We start from the raw sequence: 24,158 nt of genomic DNA, 5'->3' as shown, positions 1-24,158 counted from the left end.
GTGGTTTTGGAGCAGTGGCTTCTTCCTTGCTGAGCGGCCTTTCAGGTTATGTCGATATATGACTTGTTTTACTGTGGATATAGGTACTTTTGTACCCGTTTCCTCCAGCATCTTCACAAGGTCCTTTTGCTGTTGTTCTGGGATTGGTTTGCACTAAAGTACGTTAATCTCTAGGAGACAGAAAGCATCTCCTTCCTGAGCGGTATGACAGCTGCATGATCCCATGGTGTTTATACTTGCGTACTATTGTTTGTACAGATGAACGTGGTACCTTCAGGCGTTTGGAAATTGCTCCCAAGGATGAGGTCTTAGCAGATTTCTTTGAAGATAGGCCTTGAAATTGATCCACTGGTACACCTCCAATTGACTCAAATTATGTCAATTAGCCTATCGGAAGCTTCTAAAGCCATGACATAATTTTCAGGAATTTTCCAAGCTGTTTAAAGGCACAGTCAACTTAGTGTATGTAAACTTCTGACCCACTGGAATAAGTGAAATAATCTGTCTGTAAACAATTGTTGGAAAAATTACTTGTGTCATGCACAGAGTAGATGTCCTAACCGAGTTACCAAAACTAGAGTTTGTTAACAAGAAATTTGTGGAGTGGTTGAAAATACGAGTTTTAATGACTCAACCTAAGTGTATGTAAACTTCCGACTTCAAATGTAGAGCATCAAAATGTTGTCAAAGACATTTCCCCCGGGGACATTAAAGACCATTCTATTCTAAGATAAAGTGGTAGTAGTGTGTTATCCTACCCAGCAGGAGGTGGTTATTGATGGCCCAGCAGTAGGGTTAGATAGTGGTAGTAGTGTGTTATCCTACCCAGCAGGTGGTGGTTATTGATGGCCCAGCAGTAGGGTTAGATAAAGTGGTCGTAGTGTGTTGTCCTACCCAGCAGGAGGTGGTTATTGATGGCCCAACAGTAGGGTTAGATAAAGTGGTAGTAATGTGTTGACCCTACCCAGCAGGTGGTGGTTATTGATGGCCCAGCAGTAGGGTTAGATAAAGTGGTCGTAGTGTGTTGTCCTAGCCAGCAGGTGGTGGTTATTGATGGCCCAGCAGTAGGGTTAGATAAAGTGGTCGTAGTGTGTTGTCCTACCCAGCAGGGGGTGGTTATTGATGGCCCAACAGTAGGGTTAGATAAAGTGGTAGTAGTATGTTATCCTACCCAGCAGGTGGTGGTTATTGATGGCCCAACAGTAGGGTTAGATAAAGTGGTAGTAATGTGTTGTCCTACCCAGCAGCTGGTGGTTCTTGATGGCCCAGCAGTAGGGTTAGATAGTGGTAGTAGTGTGTTATCCTACCCAGCAGGTGGTGGTTATTGATGGCCCAGCAGTAGGGTTAGATAAAGTGGTCGTAGTGTGTTGTCCTACCCAGCAGGTGGTGGTTATTGATGGCCCAACAGTAGGGTTAGATAAAGTGGTAGTAATGTGTTGTCCTACCCAGCAGGTGGTGGTTATTGATGGCCCAGCAGTAGGGTTAGATAAAGTGGTCGTAGTGTGTTGTCCTACCCAGCAGGAGGTGGTTATTGATGGCCCAACAGTAGGGTTAGATAAAGTGGTAGTAATGTGTTGCCCTACCCAGCAGGTGGTGGTTATTGATGGCCCAGCAGTAGGGTTAGATAAAGTGGTCGTAGTGTGTTGTCCTACCCAGCAGGTGGTGGTTATTGATGGCCCAGCAGTAGGGTTAGATAAAGTGGTCGTAGTGTGTTGTCCTACCCAGCAGGGGGTGGTTATTGATGGCCCAACAGTAGGGTTAGATAAAGTGGTAGTAGTGTGTTATCCTACCCAGCAGGTGGTGGTTATTGATGGCCCAACAGTAGGGTTAGATAAAGTGGTAGTAATGTGTTGTCCTACCCAGCAGCTGGTGGTTCTTGATGGCCCAGCAGTAGGCGTAGAAGCAGTCCTCCAGGGCCCTGGGGAAGGGGGCTTCAGGGGCCAGAGAGTAGTCCACAGACAGGATGGGCACACCCAGGTCCTGAGACCAGCTCTTCAGGTACGGCTGGAGAAGAGAGAAAGGGGGTGAAAGGAGTGAGTGTACTATAGATGGTGCAACCCCCTACCAGGGCAGGCAGAGTGCTGTTTGCAGTTCTGAATGCTTCTTAATGCCCCCTAGCTAGCTTTACAGGAGGTGGTGTTAAGGATAGGAGAGAGGTCCTGGTATCAGATGCCCACCTTGCAGGTTCTGTATTGGTGAACTACCAACCCAACACTGCCTAACTCCAGTGGCAGCTTGGTAATTCTGTTATGAAAATACAAGTTATGTACACTGTGCTCACAAATGCAATATGACAACCTTGCTCTCACTACACAGGGGTGGTGTTAACCTGTTGTTGCTATGCAATTTGATGTCATGGTAGCTAAATGATTAGCATTCTTAGACATACTTTCCAGATCAAACATCCTTAGAATACTTGCTTTTTATATTATAACCTTGTATGGTCATCAAGTACTTACCTAAGTGAGAAGTCAAGAGTACATACATTGACAATAAATCTCATCTGACAATATTAGTTTGCCCTCCTCTACAGAAGTTTTTCTCCTGTCCTTCGATCGCTCCATTGCCACTCCTCTTCTCTCTAAGCATCAGTGACAGTGTCAGTGTCAGTAGTGACAGCTCTGCCTCTCTAAACAATACACAGAGAGCCTCACCTCAGTGGCCCATGACTGGATGTGACCACATCACACTGCCAGACACCACCTCAACACCATCCCTGGGAATCTGCACTGCACTTTTAAAGCCACGCTGCCATAATGGATCACTGTCTGGCACTGCTGACATGCGTGTCGTGGTGTGCGCGCGCGCCTGCGTGCCAATTTGAACGATCGTCATTGTCAGTACATGATGCGTTTTGAAACCAGGCAGCGCCGCTGGCCAGGTCTGCCAATCACAAGGCTTGCCAGCGGACCCCATAGAGAGAGATGAATGCCCTCACAGACTCTATCCATCTCCTCACTGGCCAGGGGGAGGAAGGAAGAACAGAGTGGGTACAGTGAAGGAGGGAGGAGAGAGAAAGGAAAGCAAAGAGCAGAGGTGGATTACAAAAATGACAGAAGAGGTCATTAGGACAAAGGAGAGTAGAGCGCAAAGGGAATAATGATCAGAAAGGAGGAAAGCGTAGAGGACAGGGTTAGAGGAGAGAGCCTAAAGCATGGAGATCACAGACAGACATCTTCCATTAGGGCCTATGTAATATAAAGCCATAATAACTTCATGCAGAGTTGCAGGCTAATTCAACATGACAGGCTTGTTCCTCCTCAGGTCACTTCCTATAGCCTCTGGTTGCTAGGCTATTGGAGATCAAGGGACTGCCAGTCCACTCTGGTTTCATGGTGATGCATCTCAGTGGTTTAAAGTACCCTGCTGGTTATATAATACAGGGGGGAGAGGGAGAGAGGGGAGATGGAATGAGGGAGGAGAGAGACAGGAGTGGATTTGGGGGAAAGAGGGGCTGGCCTGCACCAATCACTGGATAATATAGAGTGATATAAATATATAAGTCAGTTTGTGTCCATCAACCCTATTGGATGAATTAAACAGTCATTAGCAGGAACGGCTCATTACAGGGAAGCCATGGAGTGAAAACACAATCATTTCAAACATATTCTCAAGACCACCAAGTACCCCTCTAACAACGCAATTCTCAAACTATTCATTAGAATGGTTAACAAAAATAATAAAAAAAGACATTGAGGTCTTGAACATGATAGGCTGTGGAGAGAACCAGGCCAAGCCATGGGTTCCCACCATAGAGACACTAGTTAGGTTAAAGGTGAAACGTGACGGTCAATTCCTCCCCAACAAACAAACGAGAACAGAATGTGTTATTACCTCGTGAGACTTGGAGGTCTGAGCCACAAAGCCTCCTCCGTGGTAGTGCACCAGGAGCCAGCGAGAAGGGGGGCTCTGCTTGGTCTTCATTCCCAGAGACAGGGAGATAGGACCCCCCTCAGAACGAGACAGGGACAGCAACGCCTCACTGTCCTACAGAAGAGGGAGGGAGCCAGACAGCCAGAGAATCACTATCGCAATCAAAGCTAGAAAAAAAAATCTGTTTTCACTTCAATTGCTACAGATGTTGATTTGTCCGTTTGCTTTACAGCCCTCTGTTGAACAATCCCTTCAGTCAGGACTAGCTGTGTGGTTTGTTCTCTGCTCCAGACTGTCCTTCCAGCTCCACCACACACACTATTCTCATTCCCATTCATTAACATTAGCAGGGAACAGCAGAGGCTTTTGCTTGTGTTTGCCACATAAGACAACAGCTCTTTGACTGAGCAGGATCAATGAGTGAGTTAAGTGTTGGCTGATATCATTTCTGGTATAATGCCAGATTACAGATGCTCAGCTCTGCTGTTCAATACCTCCCCAAATAAATAAAGTGTGTGTGTGTGTGGATTTAAAGGGATTAAGAGCTGCGGATGAGCAGAGAAGACGAGACACTGTAATTTACTACAGCTGCTCTCAAACAAAGGAAACGCAAAGTAACAGAATCCCTTGATGTTCAAGCATTTCACGCAGGAAGGGGCTTCTCAACAGCTGATGAAAGCAGCAGCTTAAAGCCAATTAACTTGGGAAATACACACTGCACATTTTGATCTACCAGTCAAAGGTTTTGCTTGTCAGATTTGAAAGGTTAACAAACGTGAACTTTGACCTACAATCAGCTGAGACTGGAATGTAACCAGTATGAGACCAAGGTTGTATTCACTAGGAACCAAAGAACAAAGCGGGACCGACAGTTGAAGTCAGAAGTTTACATACACCTTAGCCAAATACATTTACTCAGTTTCACAATTCCTGACATTTAATCCTACTAAAAAAAATAATCCCTGTTTTAGGTCAGTTAGGATCACCAATTTATTTTAAATTTGTGAAATGTCAGAATAATAGTAGAGAATTATTTATTTCAGCTTTTATTTATTTCATCACATTCCCAGTGGGTCAGCAGTTAACATACACTCAATTAGTATTTAGTAGCATTATCTTTAAATTGTTTAACTTGGGTCAAACGTTTCAGGTAGCCTTCCACAAGCTTCCCATAATAAGTTGGGTGAATTTTGGCACATTCCTCCTGACAGAGCTGGTGTAACCGAGTCTAGTTTGTAGGCCTCCTTGCTCGCGCACACCTTTTCAGTTCTGCCCACACATTTTCTGTAGGATTGGGGTCATGGTTTTTTTGATGGTCAATCCAATACCTTGACTTCGTTGTCCTTAAGCCATTTTGCCACAACTTTGGAAGTATGCTTGGGGTCATTGTCCATTTGGAAGACCCATTTGCGACCAAGATTTAACTTCCTGACTGATGTCTTGAGATGTTGCTTTAATATATCCACATAATTTTCCGTCCTCATGATGCCATTTATTTTGTGAAGTGCACCAATCCTTCCTGCAGTAAAACACCCCCACAACATGATGCTGCCACCCCCGTGCTTCACGGTTGGGATGGTGTTCTTCAGCTTGCAAGCCTCCCCCTTTTTCCTCTAAACATAACGATGGTCATTATGACCAAACAGTTCAATTTTTGTTTCATCAGACCAGAGGACATTTTTCCAAAAAATGATATTTGTCCCCATATCCCGTTGCTAACCGTAGTCTGGCTTTTTTATGGCGGTTTTGGAGCAGTGGCTTCTTCCTTGCCAATATAGGATGTCAATATAGGACTCGTTTGGCTGTAAATGTAGCCGATGTGAAATGGCTAGTTAGTTAGCGGTGGTGCGCGCTAGTGGCGTTTCAAAATCGGTGACATCACTTGCTCTGAGACCTTGAAGTAGTGGTTCCCCTTGCTCTGCAAGAGCCGCGGCTTTTGTGGAGCGATGGGTAACGATGCTTCGAGGGTGACTGTTGATGTGTGCAGAGCGTCCCTGGTTCGCGCCCAGGTCAGGGCGAGGGGACGGACGTAAAGTCTATACTGTTGCTTAAGTATAGATACTTCTGTGCCCGTTTCCTCCAGCAGCTTCACAAGGTCCTTCACAATGTCCTGTTGTTCTGGGATTGATTTGCACTTTTCGCACCAAAGTACGTTCATCTCTAGGAGACAGAACGTGTCTCCTTCCTGAGCGGTATGACGGCTGCGTAGTCCCATGGTGTTTATACCTGCATACTTTTGTTTGTACAGATGAACGTGGTACCTTCAGGCGTTTGTAAATTGCTCCTAAGGATGAACCAGACTTGTGGAGTTCTACAATTTTTTTTCCTGAAGTCTTGGCTGATTTCTTTTGATTTTCCCATGATGTCAAGCAAGAGGCACAGAGTTTGGAGATAGGCCTTGAAATACATCCACAGGTACACCTCCAATTGATACAAATTATGTCAATTAGCCTATCAGAAGCTTCTAAAGCCATGACATAATTTTCTGGAATTTTCCAAGCTCTTTAAAGGCACAGTCAACTCTGTATGTAAACTTCTGACCCATTGGAATTGTGATACAGTGAATTATAAGTTAAATTATCGGTCTGTTAACAATTGAATCGGATAAAAAAATAATAATAATAATTTTTTTTAAAGATATGAGTCACTTCAAACTGCCAATTTGAACAGGGCTTTAGTTACCTGTCCCTCCCTCAGCTCGAAGGAGATCAGCCTCATCTGTACGGGGCCAGGGCCGGTGTGGGCCGACGGGGCCTCTATGGTGACAGTGAGGTGGGGATCAGTGACCAGCGGGAGGTCAAAGGGCACAGGGGGCACTGAGAGGGCACGGTTCACCTTCACCTGGGTGGACGTCATACTGGCTAGACTCTGAGGGGGAGAGTGGAAGGAAAGGAAGAAGAAGATTACTTTGTTATCCGTCACAGATACATTATAATGTTTCAATCTTTCCCTTTAGGAGGAGGGACAAGAAAGAGGGGGAAGGCTGAGGGCAAATCAGATAAACATTCATAATATCATTTAAATATTTTGATCTTCCGGTCATTTGTAGGTCAATAAACTTGACCAAAGACAAAGCTGAGAGCATCTCCTCATGGCAGGAAAGCATCCAGTAAAATCTAAACAGTGACAGTATTACAAGCTCTGCAACTACATAACTATGAGAGGAATGAAAGACAGAGTCAAGATAGCCAACAGGACAAACGCTGAGCAACACATACAAGGGAAGAGTAATCTACCACTGAGCTGTACATCCCAGGGAAAGGGAAGCGTATTCTACCACTGAGCTGTACATCCCAGGGCAAGGGAAGAGTAATCTACCACTGAGCTGTACATCCCAGGGCAAGGGAAGAGTAATCTACCACTGAGCTGTACATCCCAGGGCAAGGGAAGAGTAATCTACCACTGAGCTGTACATCCCAGGGAAAGGGAAGCGTATTCTACCACTGAGCTGTACATCCCAGCGCAAGGGAAGAGTATTCTACCAGCGACCCGTTCCAGGGTCCGTCCAGAGTGGTCAGTGACTCACAGATAGAACCTCAGTCTCTGTGATGTTCCAAAAGGCCTTCCAGAAGTGGACGTCCAGGTTCTGAGTGATGCGTTCAAACTCCGCCCCCCTTAACTCCGGGTCGATGGCGTACTTCCCTGAGGTAAAGAAGGAGCTGGCTGCTACACCTGGAGACAGAGGGAAGGGGGAGCGAAGATAGTGGAGAGATGGTTGTAGGAGGCAGGCAAGAAGGAGAGGGTGATAGACAGTTGCAGGTAAAAAGAGAGGGGGACAAGGTAGTGGAAGTGGCAGAGGGAAAAATGTATAGGTATGGATAAAGATGAATGACAGAAAAGGGACAGGGAAAAGGGGGAGAGAGTGGAGGAGGAGGGAGTGAGTGGATGCTAACACATCAAATCAACTCACAGACAGAAACACAGGGATGGGGAGGCAGAGAGAGCGATGGCCATGAGTGGAGGCAGTAGATGCTACTGTTAAACAGAACTCTTTCAATCCCTGTAGCTACAGGAGTGTCTGGATGAGATGGAGCAGTGGTCACCTGTTGTCCAGGAGAGCTGAATTGTATGGCTATTTGTTCCACCAGAGCACTAAAACAGAAGATTCCCCTAATCTAATTAAACACTAAGACTTGGTCACACTATGCCTGTGGTCACCTATTAACCATGTCAAAGCCTGGCTCTATCTCCGAGACCGAGACTACGGCAGTGGTCAGGGGGACAGACACTCACCATATGGTGCAATACCTCCTTCCTCCACTGGGAAGCAGCAAAAAGCAAAAGACAGTGTTAGATCATATTGTGTGTGTGCCATCACATCCTTCATAAACAACAGGTGTAGACCAACAGTGAAATGCTTACTTGTGTATGTGTGCTGTACGGAGAAGGTGCTTTCTGTACTCATAAGTGTCCATATATCAATGACCTATGAAATGTTAGAATCCTTCTTGACTGTAATGTGATTTGGTGATTAAAATAAACTATTTCAAATGTGTGTGTGGGTTAATGTAAGTAAGTCTCCCTTTAAATGACCTTATAATGATGTATTGTATCTAGCATTGATATTCACCCTCACAATCCCTTCACGTCAACTGAGTTGCCATGTCAGTAGAATGGTTTAGGATGTAAATGAGAATGAATTAATGATTGAGTAGCTTTTGTTTCCATCAATAGGGAGGTTTGTTGGAGCCACTGACCAATGCCTGACTGGTGGCGCCTGTAGTTCTCTCCAAAAGCCACCAGGCCAATGGCTATGGTCTGCAGACAGGGACGGATGGCTGGAGTGAACTGGAAGAGGAGAGACATGAAACCAATCTCTACAAAATACTTTTCCCTGAGGCTAACAAAAAGGGCCTAAAGATCATCCCAAAAGTATTCTGCCCCCCCCCTCCCCCACCTGGAATCCGAGGCAGCGTCCGTAGAAGCAGCCCTTGTGCATGGAGGAGTACTCCCGGATGAAGCTCTGGCTGAGGCCGCTCTCCTCGTGGAAGAAGAGGTTCCCGTGGCTGTTGTCGTGCAGCAGTCGCTGGGCCAGGTAGAGCAGGGCTCTCAGCTGACAAAGGGCCGAGCAGTAGGCCTCCATCTCCCCTGCGTTGTGGGCCGTCCGAAAGAAGATGCTGCGTCGGTTGGTGGAGATGTAGCGCCCCTTGTGGATGATGTGGAGAATGCAGCAGCGCACCACCTAAGAGCAGGGTGGGAGGAGGAAAAGTGCTGTGTGTGAGTGATAGAAATGACATTCAGAAAAGAGAATGTGTGAGAGAAAATAACGACAGGTACAGAAAAGGAGTGTGAGAGACAGACCATGAAAAAGGTGGAGACAGAAATTCAGAGACATTTAATAAGAGGTAAGCAGCTGGCAGAGGGGTCATGATTTCTCATCCATACAAGAGGGAGCCTGAACAGGTTCTATTATGACACTCACTCAATTGGTAGGAAGAAAAAAAAACTTGAGGCATACGATGCTGGTGTTCCCAATGTTGAGAGACCGTTAGGAACACACATACACACTCCCTCTTAACGCTCACACTCACTCTTGGGGTGGCAGGTAGCCTAGTGGTTAGAGCGTTGGACTAGTAGCCGGAAGGTTGCGAGATCGAATCCCCGAGCTGACAAGGTAAAAATCTGTCGCTCTGCCCCTGAACAACACATTTAACCCACTGTTCCTCGGCCGTCATTGAAAATAAGAATTTGTTCTTAATTAACCGACTTGCCAAGTAAAATAAAAGGTAAACATGTATTATTTTTTAAACTAGGGAGTTGTCACACAAACCCTGCCATCCTACCTTGACTAGAGAGCGGTATCCATTGGCTGGTATGTGTGGGTCAAAGTCAAAGTGGTGGTAGACAGCAGCAAAGCCGGAGATGACAGGTTCCAGGCTGCGGGCGTGCTCCTGGATCAGGGTCATGGTGTCCACCAGTCGCTGTGCAGCGCCCCCCTGGGACCCCTTAGCACCCTCAGAAAAGAATGTAGCATTCTCCTCACACACACTGTACAGAGCAGTAAACACCGCCTTAGTGTCCATCACTGGGGGGGAAGAGAGGGAAGCCTGAAACAGTCAGCATGCAACAACAAAGACTGATCATGTCTAATTCCAAAAAAAGATCTATGGCCATACTTAATACTCACTTCAATCAAATAGCTAACCCACTATAGCAGCACACAACAGTTGATTTGGAGTAAGAGTCTATCCCATGACATACCAGACAACATACACATGGACACATTCAGAAAAACAGACCTTGTTTGTATCATTACCTAGCGACGCAATACTGCTGCTACTAGGGTGGCACATTTTGGCGAATATTCAGAGGTGAAAACTTTGCGTAGGATTTTAAAAATGGGAATTAATGGGAATATATGCAAATTAATACCATTTAAAAAGTAGATTTCTTTTGCATTGGATATACACTGCTCAAAAAAATAAAGGGAACACTTAAACACAATGTAACTCCAAGTCAATCACACTTCAGTGAAATCAAACTGTCCACTTAGGAAGCAACACTGATTGACAATAAATGTCACATGCTGTTGTGCAAATGGAATAGACACCAGGTGGAAATAATAGGCAATTAGCAAGACACCCCCAATAAAGGAGTGGTTCTGCAGGTGGTGACCACAGACCACTTCTCAGTTCCTTTGCTTTCTGGCTGATGTTTTGGTCACTTTTGAATGCTGGCGGTGCTTTCACTCTAGTGGGGTAGCATGAGACAGAGTCTACAACCCACACGAGTGGCTCAGGTAGTGCAGCTCATCCAGGATGGAACATCAATGCGAGCTGTGGCAAGAAGGTTTGCTGTGTCTGTCAGCGTAGTGTCCAGAGCATGGAGGCGCTACCAGGAGACAGGCCAGTACATCAGGAGACGTGGAGGAGGCCATAGGAGGGCAACAACCCAGCAGCAGGACCGCTACCTCCGCCTTTGTGCAAGGAGGAGCAGGAGGAGCACTGCCAGAGCCCTGCAAAATGACCTCCAGCAGGCCACAAATGTGCATGTGTCTGCTCAAACAGTCAGAAACAGACTCCATGAGGGTGGTATGAGGGCCCGACGTCCACAGGTGGGGGTTGTGCTTACAGCCCAACACCGTGCAGGACGTTTGGCATTTGCCAGAGAATACCAAGATTGGCAAATTCGCCACTGGCGCCCTGTGCTCTTCACAGATGAAAGCAGGTTCACACTGAGGACATGTGACAGACGTGACAGAGTCTGGAGACGCCGTGGAAAACGTTCTGCTGCCTGCAACATCCTCAAGCATGACCGGTTTGGCGGTGGGTCAGTCATGGTGTGGGGTGGCATTTCTTTGGGGGGGCCGCACAGCCCTCCATGTGCTCGCCAGAGGTAGCCCGACTGCCATTTGGTACCGAGAGGAGATCCTCAGACCCCTTGTGAGACCATATGTTGGTGCGGTTGGCCCTGGGTTCCTCCTAATGCAAGACAATACTAGACCTCATGTGGCTGGAGTGTGTCAGCAGTTCCTCCAAGAGGAAGGCATTGATGCTATGGACTGACCCGCCCGTTCCCCAGACCTGAATCCAACTGAGCACATCTGGGACATCATGTCTCGCTCCATCCACCAACACCATGTTGCACCACAGACTGTCCAGGAGGTGGCGGATGCTTTAGTCCAGGTCTGGGAGAAGATCCCTCAGGAGACCATCCGCCACCTCATCAGGAGCATGCCCAGGCGTTGTAGGGAGGTCATACAGGCACATGGAGGCCACACACACACACACACACACACACACTACTGAGCCTCATTTTGACTCGTTTTAAGGACATTACATCAAAGTTGGATAGGCCTGTAGTGTGGTTTTCCACTCCAAATCCAGACCACCATGGGTTGATAAATTTGATTTCCATTGATCATTTGTGATTTTGTTGTCAGCACATTCAACTATGTAAAGAAAAAAGTATTTAATAAGAATATTTCATTCATTCAGATCTAGGATGTGTTATTTTAGTGTTGCCTTTATTTATTTGAGCAGTGTATTTACCTTATCATAAGTAGACATAATTGCAAATGATTAAATCGTTCCAAGAACAACAAAAACATATTTAGTTACGAATTGAACTTGAATTAAATGATTTGACTCTTCACATGGGATGATTTCACTGAACAACAAAAGGGAATATTGAATGATCACCAATGATTCATTGCATCTCCCAAAAATCTGTAAAATTATAGTCTAGAAACTAAAGCTTTGGTTGTCTTTCTCTCAGGCTTCCATGTCTTCTCCCTGGACCTCAATGTCCTTCTCTTGAACCTCAGACTGAGGCCTCATCTTCACTGTCACTTTCCAACCTTGAGGATGGCTCGTTGTCAGGCTCAAAAAGCCTCAAATTTGAGCCGAGGGCCACACACTTTTCGGCCATTGTATTGGTCGACCTGTTGTGTGCTTTGGTGTGTGTTCCCAAACAAGGACCAGTTGAGCTCTGAGGCGGCTGATGTTGGTGGGATTTGGAGGATGATGGAGGCAACAGGGGAAAGAGCCTCAGATGTACAAAGTCCCTTTCACCAGGTGGCTGATGAGATATGTTGGCACGACTGCCATATTGCAACTCTATCCCAAAGCCTTTGGTTGGAAGTGTACTTCACCAGACTGCCAAGAACCTTGCCCTCATCCAGACTAGGTGGCGAGACACAATAGTGATGACACCATAGGCCTTGTTGATCTCTGCACCAGACAGGATGCTTTTGCCAGCATACTTGGGGTCCAACAAGTACGCTGCAGCGTCAGGCAGAAGTCTTCATGCTTTTTTATGCATTTCAGAACTGCAGTTTCCTCTGCTTGGAGCAACAGTGAAGTGGGAAGGGCAGTACGGATTTCTTCTCTTACAGCTGCAAGCAGATTCTGAACATCAGACAGGGAGACAATGCCAGCCACAATCCGTGCTACTGCTATGGGTTTCAGGCTGCTTACCACTCTCTCCTTACCACTCTCTCCACTCTCACCATACATCCAGGAGGATCCTCTTGATGGGGCTGTCCATATTGGCATACTGATATGGCCATTTGTTGGAGAGACTCCCTCCCCTCCAGGAGACTGTCAAACATGATGACACCACCTCACCCCTTGACCCTTCACACACCTAACCATTTCCTTGTCTCTCGTAGTGTATCCATTGTTTTCAGTGCAATAAAGGCCTTGAGGAGCAGAGTCAATGCAGGAGCAGCACGGCCAATGGGTGTGATGTGAGGGTAGGACTCCTCCACTTTAGTCCAAGCAGCCTTAATGTTTGCAGCATTGTCAGTCACCAGTGCAAATACCTTCTGTGGTCCAAGGTCCTGGATGACTGCCTTCAGCTCATCTGCAATGTAGAGACTGGTGTGTCTGTCGTTCCTTGTATCTGTGCTCTTGTAGAATACTGGTTGAGGGGTGGAGATGTAGTTAATTATTCCTTGCCCACAAACATTCGACCACCCATCAGAGATTACAATGCAGTCTGCTTTCTCTGTGATTTGCTTGACCTTCACTTGAACTCTGCATCCAGCAAATGAGTAGATAAAGCATGTCTGGTTGGAGGGGTGTATCCTGGGCGGAGAACACACATACATCTCTTCCAATACACATTTCCTGTGAGCAGCAGAGGTGAACCAGTTGCATACACATCTCGAGCAAGACATACATCAGCATTGCTCGGACTACGTTTCTCCATTGAGTCTAAAAAAACCTTCTGATTCCAGGAGGACCATGAGCTGTTGCTATTGATAAGGTCTCTGATTCATCATTTTCATCTCAAATAGAAGTAGAGGGAATTCTGTCAGAGGTAGCTTGTTGTGAGCGCTGAGCGAAATTTATGCACTTGTCCAGATGATTCTGCATCTTTTATCACATGTGATTTGGCACAGTATCTGCAAATGTACACAGGTTTTCCTTCTACATTAGCTGCAGTGAAATGTCTCCACACATCATTTTTCTGTTAAGACTAGCCTTAGTGTTCTTGGGTAACAGGCACTATGGTGGTCTGCTTAAAATATTCTGGTATTACAGACTTGGACAGGAAGAGGTTGAAAATGTCAGTGAAGACACTCGCCAGTTGGTCAGCGCATGCTCGCAGTACATGTCCTGGTAATCCATCTGGCCCTGCGGCCTTGTGAATCTTGACCTGTTTAAAGGTCGAAAGCGTGATCACAGTCTTCTGGAACAGCTGGTGCTCTCATGCATTTTTCATTGCTATTTGCAGCTCTCGGCTGTGCTTCCCTTTGTAGTCGGTAATGGTGTGAAAGCCCTGCCACATCCGATGTAGTACAATTCGATCTTTTTCCTGTATTGACGCTTTGCCTGTTTGATGGTTCGTCGGAGGGCATATTGGAATTTCATAAACTTCCAGGTTAGAGTCCCACTCTTTGAAAGCGGCAGTTCTAGCCTTTAACGCCTTTAACTTTAACTGTGAAAATTGCCTGTAATCCATGGCTTCTGGTTGGGGTATCTACGTACGGTTACCGTGAGGACGAGGTGATCTACGCACTTCTTGATGAAGCTTATTTACATAAATACATAGCCCGCCACCCCTCGTCTTACCAGATGCTGTTCTATCCTGCCGGTACAGGATGTTATAAGCTAACTTTGATGAATTTAAGCAAAATTCCCGCACTTAACTTCCCATGTAAGACTTCTGGAAATTTACCGGAAAGTATGACCCTTTGCTACCCTAGCTGTAACAGATCCACCATCTCATCTTCCACTGTAAAAAGCATAGACACTTCGACATTTGCAATATTGTTGCAATATAGAAATTCGATCTTCACTGGGTACTGTAATAACGAACGTGTCGGGACGAGACAGAAAGTTTTTCTCTGCCAGTTGAAATCATGAATCAGCATAATTCTTCTGGATATACAGTTGAAGTCAGAAGTTTACATACACTTAGGTTGGAGTCATTAAAACTCATTTTTCAACCACTCCACAAATGTCTGGTTCACAAACTATAGTTTTGGCAAGTCGGTTAGGACATCTACTTTGTGCATGACACAAGTAATTTTTCCAACAACTTATAATTCACTGTATCACAATTCCAATGGGTCAGAAGTTTACATATACCGAGTTGACTGTGCCTTTAAACAGCTTGGAAAATTCCAGAAAATGATGTCATGGCTTTAGAAGCTTCTGATAGGCTAATTGACATCATTTGTGTCAATTGGAGGTGTACCTGTGGATGTATTTCAAGGCCTACCTCCAAACTCTGTGCCTCTTGCTTGACATCATGAGAAAATCAAAAGAAATCAGCCAAGACCTCAGAAAACAAATTGTAGACCTCCACAAGTCTGGTTCATCCTTGGGAGCAATTTGCAAATGCCTGAAGGTACCATGTTCATCTGTACAAACAATAGTACGCAAGTATAAACACCATGGGACCACGCAGCCGTCATACCACTCAGGAAGGAGATGCTTTCTGTCTCCTAGAGATGAACGTACTTTAGTGAAAAAAGTGCAAATTAATCCCAGAACAACAGCAAAGGACCTTGTGTAGCTGCTGGAGGAAACAGGCACAAAAGTATCTATATAGTATCTAACGAGTCCTATATTGACATAACCTGAAAGGCCACTCAGCAATCTAGAAGCCACTGCTTCAAAACCACCATAAGAAAGCCAGACTACGGTTTGCAACGGGATATGGGGACAAAGAATATATTTTTTGGAGAAATGTCCTCTGGTCTGATGAAACTGTTTGGTCATAATGACCATTGTTATGTTTAGAGCAAAAAGGGGGGGGGAGGCTTGCAAGCTGAAGAACACCATCCCAACCATGAAGCACGGGGGTGGCAGCATCATGTTGTGGGGGTGCTTTGATGCAGGAGGGACTGGTGCACTTCACAAAATAGATGGCATCATGAGGACTGAAAATGATGTGGATATATTGAAGCAACATCTCAAGACATCAGTCAGGAAGTTAAAGCTTGGTCGCAAATGGGTCTTCCAAATGGACAATGACCCCAAGCATACTTCCAAAGTTGTAGCAAAATGGCTTAAAGTCAAGGTATTGGAGAGGCCATCACAAAGCCCTGACCTTAATCCTATAGAACATTTGTGGGCAGAACTGAAAGAGAGTGTGCGAGCAAGGAGGCCTACAAACCTGACTCAGTTACATCAGCTGTCTCAGGAGGAATGGACCAAAATTCACCCAACTTATTGTGTGAAGCTTGTGGGAGGCTACCTGAAATGTTTGACCCAAATTAAACAATTTAAAGGCAATGTTACCAAATACTAATTGAGTGTCTGTAAACTTCTGACCCACTGGGAATGTGATGAAATAAAAGCTGAAAGAAACCACTCTACTATTATTCTGACATTACACATTCTTAAAATAAAGTGGTGATCCTAATTGACCAAAGACAGGGAATTTTTACTGAGTTTAAATGTATTTGGCTAAGGTGTATGTAAACTTCTGACTGTATACAAAGAAATGTCAATAGAAAGACAGGTAAAATTAAACAAAAATGCAGCTAGTTTGCCGTCTGTCTAACTTCAGTCTGAAGTGTGTAGGTGGCTAGCTAGCAAGGGAGAAGAGCCTCCATAGCAACCATTTTTGGGTAGTTGTGCTTTACATGGCAGTCAGAAAGAGACCATGTCACAGCCATGATAAATGTCCTAACACATGGCCTCATGTATTATTGCTTAAGTATAAAAGCTGATTGACTGAAATGTTGCGCAAGCTGGGAAAACTAAATCAAAGCTTCATTCCTCTAAGACAGTCATGTAACTGGAGCAGAGATCAAGTGCTGGAACACATCGTGTTGCTGTCTTTTCCCGCTCTGTTCTTCCTCTCTTGTGGTCCCAAAGGGAGGAACACGGCTGAAACCATTTCTGAGAGGAGTTCAAACAAACAAACAGAGTAACCATGCATTAATAGTGAACTGAACTGCCATCCAAGCAATAAACACCTCACGCCCTGGTACTCCACAAGGAGTCCACTCAGCCTGTACTCTGCCTGCCAGCCAGGCTGCCTGCTGTATTGAGTTCTAGTGAGCCACCTGAGAGCACAGTTTCCACAGCAGAAGCACAGGGAAGAGCACCCCGGGTGACACTGGTACTTACTGTATAGAATGACCGAGATGGAAAGAGACAGGGAGAGAGAGCATGCAGATGGTCAGAGTGAGAGCATGACCACACAAGGGAAATAAAGAGCATGCAATGGAAGGTGATTCATGTTCTCTCAGACAGTCAAGGCCACTGATTCTAAGATCCAACAATGCTTGAATTATGAATGTATATGAAGATAAGAGACAAGGAAAGGAATAAGGAAGGCATTACAGATACAATGCCTCTCAGAGAAATGATGGTGGGCCAGCTACAGACATTTCTGGTACTGTACAAGTCAGTCAGAGGGGCCATCACTTTGTTGTGAGGAATCTCAGCCTCCTGACATCCAGGCAGCAAACTTGTCTCACACCAGTGAATCTCCCCATCCTCTAGCCATCACTACATCCTTCTCCAATTGCTTCTCTCCTCAGAAAGCAATGGAATGACACACTAGGCGTGTGAAACTACCACATGCTGGAGGGAGATAGCACAAAACTTCACAGTATTGAAGAAAAATTGATTATCAGGCGTATTCATTGCCAATGACTTATCCTCCTCCAAAGCATGAAGAAAATCCTGTGTAATTACCTGCTATTCTTCAGTTGACTGCTATATTGAGAACACCCTACCCACCTTATGCTTTGCCCTACATTACCCAACCACCCTGTCCAATTCCCCAAATTCTCAGCCTCCTTCGTCACCAACCATCCCAGAACGCAGCACTCCCGTTGGGACCAAACTCCTTCTCTTCCCCTAGCTCTTTGTATGCTCTCATTTTCTTCCTCCCTTCTCTCTGTGTCACAAACCAAGCATCTATAGTTAACCAGAAACAGAGGGAGGGTGTGTGTGCACATTGCCACCAACTCTGTCCAGCAGTAATGTGTCCAAAAGAGTTTGTCTGCAATGCTGGGCCCAGGGGCCACCAGTACCAGTGACTGGACATGACACACTATAGCAACACTAAACCAGACACTGGCTTAGCAAGAGCTTAGTACAACTAGATACTTACACATTACATGACAAATTCATTAGGTTTTGTGATTAAGTAAATCAGAAACCTAAATGGAACCTAAAAGCAGCATGAAATTCTATTAAAACTTGTTATCTAAATTAGAAAGCAAACTGCATTTGAAAGAGTTGGGCCTTGTTTTATTTGAGAAGTTATATGCATGTCTTTTCCTATTAGTTAAAGTTACTGGGAATATAGTCTACTGGGCATTACCATGACTTGCACACTGCCACACTGAAAGAATACAGAGGGTGAGATGTAAGAGGCTTTAACAAATAGGGGGGCGCAGAACTGGCCCAGCGTGTTCCAGGTTAGGTGAGGGTTTGGCCGGTGTAGGCAGTCATTGTAAAATACGAATTTGTTCTTAACTGACTTGCCTAGTTAAATAAAGGTTAAATAATATAAAAAGAAACAGGGAGGAGAAGAATAGTGATTGAGTGAATGTCAAAAAGACGAGTGGAAGACCATTTCCTTCAGATCAACCTTCTTGGAGACAACACACACACTTACTTATGAACATACTAAAAACGCAGGATGACCAAACATGTACTCACGGACCACACACACGCTTTCCTTCACCACTGGTGGTGTGCAGCTCAGTGTTTCCGCTGCAAAATCATTGCCACAAAGCCTCATTTTAAAAAAAACATTTTAATAAAAGTATGCCGAAGCGCACTGAAGATATGCTAGAACAGTCCTCATTTACTATTCCTCTGCTAACTAAATGAGTAATGAATAGAAAAACCACACAACCCCATAGTATAACAGGAATTATATATTTACCTAGTCTGCTTGTTGTTGTGTGTTCTATGCAAGAAACACTATAAATACAAAAGTGGATACCCTTTCAAATGAGTAGATTCTGCAATTTGAGCCACACCTGTTGCTGACAGGTGTACAAAGATCAAGCACGCAGCCATGCAATCTCCATAGACAAACATTGGCAGTAGAATGGCCTTACTGAAGAGCTCAGTGACTTTCAAAGTGGCAACATCATAGGATGCCACTATCCAACAAGTGACATGAAGTGTCTTCTGTGAGATGTACAGGCATGGGGTGTATCACATTACACAGAGTACAACGAACATTAGGAACGCCTTCCTAATGCTGAGTTGGCTGGATGTTCTTTGGGTGGTGGACCATTCTTGATACAGACGAAACTGTTGAGCGTGAAAAACCCAGCAGTGTTGATGATCTTGACATAAACGCCTGGCACCTACTACCATACCCCGTTCAAAGGCACTTAAATCTTTTGTCTTGCCCATTAACCTTCTGAATATCAAACATACACAATCCATGCATCAATTGTCTCAAGGCTTAAAAATCCTTCTTTAACCTGTCTCCTCCCCTTCATCTACACTGACTGGAGTGGATTTAACAAGTGACCATAGCTTTCACCTGGATTCAGCTGGTTAGTCTATCGTGGAAAGAGCAGGTGTTCTTAATGTTTTGTATACTCAGAGTATATTCCGTGTTTATGCTAGTTTTTTGGTACAAAATTCATCAATACACGCTAAATAGTAAAGATATTACATTTGGGATCTAGCTAATGATTTGCCCATGGTAAATGCAGATAGGTAAACCCATGCTTCAGCCTATTTATTTATAGCCAGTATTCTGCGTCAATTGGGATACAGGTGATCATTCTTTTTGCTAACAGCATACCTGATAATATTGTCCAACCTATATGCAAGGACCAATATGTCATTTTATTTCATTTTGGTATAGAACGTCCTTTTAAAAAGTCAGCAGAACAGCTTCTCAGAGATGTACTACCTAAACTTGTGCAATTTGATCACTGATCTTTCATTGTCAGTTTTTACCAATTTGCAACAGACAGAGACCGAGAGCGAACCAGACAGAGAGCGAGCGAGCCAGACAGACAGACAGACAGACAGACAGACAGACAGACAGAGAGCGAGCGAGCGAGCGAGCGAGCCAGACAGAGAGCGAGCGAGCCAGACAGACAGAGAGCGAGCGAGCCAGACAGAGAGCGAGCGAGCCAGACAGACAGAGACAGAGAGCGAGTGAGCGAGCGAGCCAGACAGAGAGCGAGCGAGCGAGCTAGACAGAGCGCGAGCCAGACAGAGCGCGAGGCAGAGTTTAGCTGTGAACATTGGAATTTGCTCACTGATCTTTCATTGTCAGTTTTTACCAATTTGCAACAGACAGAGCGCGAGCGAGCCAGAGCGCGAGGCAGACAGAGCGCGAGGCAGACAGAGCGCGAGGCAGACAGAGCGCGAGGCAGACAGAGCGCGAGGCAGACAGAGCGCGAGGCAGACAGAGCGCAGAGGCAGACAGAGCGCGAGGCAGACAGAGCGCGAGGCAGACAGAGCGCGAGGCAGACAGAGCGCGAGGCAGACAGAGCGCGAGGCAGACAGAGCGCGAGGCAGACAGAGCGCGAGGCAGACAGACAGCGCGAGGCAGACAGACAGAGAGCGAGGCAGACAGACAGAGAGCGAGGCAGACAGACAGAGAGCGAGGCAGACAGACAGAGAGCGAGGCAGACAGACAGAGAGCGAGCGAGCGAGCCAGACAGAGAGCGAGCCAGAGTTTAGCTGTGAACATTGGAATTTGCTCACTGATCTTTCATTGTCAGTTTTTACCAATTTGCAACAGACAGAGCGCGAGCGAGCCAGAGCGCGAGCGAGCCAGAGCGAGCCAGAGCGCGAGCCAGACAGAGCGCGAGCCAGACAGAGCGCGAGCCAGACAGAGCGCGAGCCAGACAGAGCGCGAGGCAGAGTTTAGCTGTGAACATTGGAATTTGCTCACTGATCTTTCATTGTCAGTTTTTACCAATTTGCAACAGACAGAGCGCGAGCGAGCCAGAGCGCGAGGCAGACAGAGCGCGAGCCAGCCAGACAGAGCGCGAGCGAGCCAGACAGAGCGCGAGCGAGCCAGACAGAGCGCGAGCGAGCCAGACAGAGCGCGAGCGAGCCAGACAGAGCGCGAGCGAGCCAGACAGAGCGCGAGCGAGCCAGACAGAGCGCGAGCGAGCCAGACAGAGCGCGAGCGAGCCAGACAGAGCGCGAGCGAGCCAGACAGAGAGCGAGCGAGCCAGACAGAGAGCGAGCCAGAGTTTAGCTGTGAACATTGGAATTTGCTCACTGATCTTTCATTGTCAGTTTTTACCAATTTGCAACAGTCAGAGAGCGAGCCAGACCGACCGAGACAGAGAGCGAGCGAGCCAGAGTTTAGCTGTGAACATTGGAAGAGCAATCTGATCAAAAAAATATTTTTTTTTTAACCTTTATTTAACTAGTCAAGTCAGTTGAGAACAAATTCTTATTTACAATCAAGGCCTAGGAACAGTTGGTTAACTGCCTTTTTCAGGGGCAGAATGACAGGTTTTTACCTTGTTATCGATCTAGCAACCTTTCAGCTACTGGTGCAACGCTCTAACCACTACCTGCCGCACCGAGCTAATGTGACGACTGCAACATAATGCAGTATTGGGAGGCGCTTAATAAAATAAAGACCATAAATTCCCAGAACAAAGTAAAGTCCAGAGTGTGGCAGCAGCACTAGTGGCCCTGCTAGTGGCCCTAGTGGCCCTACTAGTGGCCCTAAGCCCTGCTGCCGGGCCAGTGTTGGAAAATAACCTGACATTGCTTAATTAGTAGGAGCATAACTGCCCACAGAACAAGATTATAACTGCTGATACTGAATAAGCAGCTGATGTTGCAATTTGAGCCAGAATAAATCAGCATTATAGGCCCTCAAACTCTATTTATTTTTATAGATAACTTCTCACGAGCCTTACCACCTCTCCTCCTCTGCATCATGTGTGAATGATTATGGGTCATACCGAATGCATTGGCCAAATCTTTTTTTGAAATGACAATGAAGACCATTGTACATCAATAAAATGCAAAGTCATACACCTAAATTAATCCAGGATTAGACTAATACTCTAATCTCTCTCCTTCAGCCTATTATCTGTGCCAGTTAAGGAGGCAGCAAGACAGAATGTAAGATTCTGCTTTGCGTCAGTGAATCTAAAGAATACCCTGACAACACTGCTCGCAAGCGTTGCAAAATAAATTTAGGAATCTATGTTATTCAATTATTGCGCCAACGAGCGTCTGCATTGCCAAGGGCTAAAATAGAAGTCATTCCTATTTCTGACACAGATCGCACTGCAAGTCCTGCCTCTCCAATCTCCTTATTGGTTTATAGAAGCAGGTACCCACGTGCCATCTCCTCATTGGTTATACCCACATGGGTGATTGAAAGATGAACTGTTTCGCCGGTTGTCGTGGTAATACTATGGAAGTGTAGATGCTAATCACCATATATATTCAAAGATGATAAAGCCTGGAAGGAGGAGAGATGACTAGAAACGATTCGGTTGACCGTTTTGTGTGTGGATTAATTGTCGGAGTAAAGGACCTTGTGCATTTCAGGTAAAATAACTCAATGTTTATATCCCAGGACAAATTAGCTAGCAATAGCAAGCTAGCTAAATAGGACAAATTAGCTAGCAAGTGCAAGCTAACTAGCTAAATTGCCATACATGTTTAATGCTTTTCAACCTGTCCCCAAATTAATGTCATTGGTACAGAGTTATTTTGATATTTTAACCTGCTTGTCGTGATCGCGTTTGGTGTAGGGGGACAATATAAATGTATGCACGATGGCGCACGCACACAGCCAGTTTGGGTTCCCGTGTAAAGAATATCTGCCATGCATAGCAAAGCCAACTACCAATAATTCATTTGACTAAGGGCCCAGAAGAGATCTGCATTACTGTATGATGCTAAAGTGAATGATGTACGTGTGCATAACTCAAGGCAGCAGATTATTTCTATTGGCAAACAAAATACTGAACAATGTCTTTTGCATAGAAGTGTGGGCTGTAGCATTTTACTTTTAAATTGTTTCAAATATAGAATCAAGTGCTTGCACTCGCTATAGGCATCATGCATGTTTACTTTTAAAAAGTGTTTTTATCGTTCTGCCCAAACCTCTACAGAAATGTGCTCAAATTGACCATTGCTTTTTTTTCTCTCTTTACTGCTGTGGCCTAACTCGATTGGTTCCAAATTATACAGAAAACATGTCATAACCCTTGAATGATGCAGTGCCCAGCCTTGGGCCAATTGAGATAACGTGACTAACACATTTCAGTTAATTACTATAGCTCCCGCCTTGGGCCAATCAGCATAATTTTGTAAATGGCGGATCTCTATGGCAAGACGCATAATTCACCCAAGTTATCAAAATCATCCCAGTGCTGTCTAAGATACTGTGTGTGACCAACGAACAGAGACAGATCCACAGTCCCTCCCCGATTCCATCGTTGGGGATACAGGGTGTTATTGTCACCATAAAAAGTGAATGGAGGGCATTTTGTTGACAGCGTTATAATGTTCACACCAAGTATATAAATCAACATTTTTTCAACATACTTTCAGAAATGGCGCAAGCAGATATTTAGTGTGAAATGTAAAGTTATAAATGAGGCCCCTGGTGTAAAAGTTGACTTATGCCATCTTTACTGTGGCCAGAATGGTTGCAATGTAATGTGGCTGTTAGGATCACAGTCAGGTTCTTTCCAAGATTTTAGATGGGTGTTAAGGGCTGAACAACTGTTTGCTAAGAGTGCTTCCATTTCTACTGACTTGTCTTTAGGGCCAAGTCCTAACTAGGATCAGATTAAATAGGCTATGCTCCCATCGCACATCAATACTGTAGCCTATACCAATATTGTAAAATCTTTTACATAAGCTACCGGTCTATTTATTGTGTTGGCAGAAAGTTTAGATTTTTGCTGTAATTTATGCTGTATTTGGAAAAGGACTGTGGCAGTTTCTGTAAGAGGAAACTATGAAAAATGTGACCTGTTTCAGGAAGCTAAGCGTATGTCACACATCACTACTTCACAGAAGAAGCATTTCAATGTAATTATTATTTATTTGAATCAAAATGCAGTTTTTGGCAGAAATGCTGGAACATATGAATTACATGTGCTTTAACCAAACTTGTATGCCATCTGTAAATCCAAATAAAATTGGTTTAGTCACGGAAAAAGTAATGGAAAAATAATAATAATAATAAAATAATAAAAAATAATGGATGGGCTGGACATGCTGAGAGGAGTTTGGATTGGTCTGCCATGTAGTATAATTCTGTCAATAACATGAACTGTTCAGTATGTGTAGATAATACTTGCTGCCGTGGCTTGTTTGAAAGACATAACGTTAGTCATAGAGAACTGCAAAAGTGTTTCTACTGCTCTCAACACAATTGCTGCA

At 45.1% G+C, this 24,158-nt stretch overlaps 1 protein-coding gene across 2 annotated transcripts in view; it reads right to left on the bottom strand.

Moving 5' to 3' along the window:
• The window catches only part of lipeb (lipase, hormone-sensitive b), a 45,568-nt gene that overhangs the window by 11,107 nt on the left and 10,303 nt on the right, over positions 1-24,158 (bottom strand). For both annotated transcript variants that reach the window (XM_042309059.1, XM_042309069.1), the window contains 7 exons: positions 9,657-9,898; positions 8,771-9,055; positions 8,571-8,661; positions 7,400-7,545; positions 6,556-6,741; positions 3,835-3,987; positions 1,860-2,004 (listed from right to left, as the gene is read on the bottom strand). In XM_042309059.1, the coding sequence (XP_042164993.1) occupies positions 1,860-2,004; positions 3,835-3,987; positions 6,556-6,741; positions 7,400-7,545; positions 8,571-8,661; positions 8,771-9,055; positions 9,657-9,898 (1,248 nt within the window). The remainder of the gene's footprint in view (positions 1-1,859; positions 2,005-3,834; positions 3,988-6,555; positions 6,742-7,399; positions 7,546-8,570; positions 8,662-8,770; positions 9,056-9,656; positions 9,899-24,158) is intronic.

This window comes from Oncorhynchus tshawytscha, linkage group LG03 (genome assembly GCF_018296145.1).
Source record: "Oncorhynchus tshawytscha isolate Ot180627B linkage group LG03, Otsh_v2.0, whole genome shotgun sequence".
Taxonomy (NCBI): Eukaryota; Metazoa; Chordata; class Actinopteri; order Salmoniformes; family Salmonidae; genus Oncorhynchus; species Oncorhynchus tshawytscha.
The sequence above is the reverse complement of the archived record's forward strand: the minus strand, read 5'-3'. Positions and strand labels throughout refer to the sequence as shown.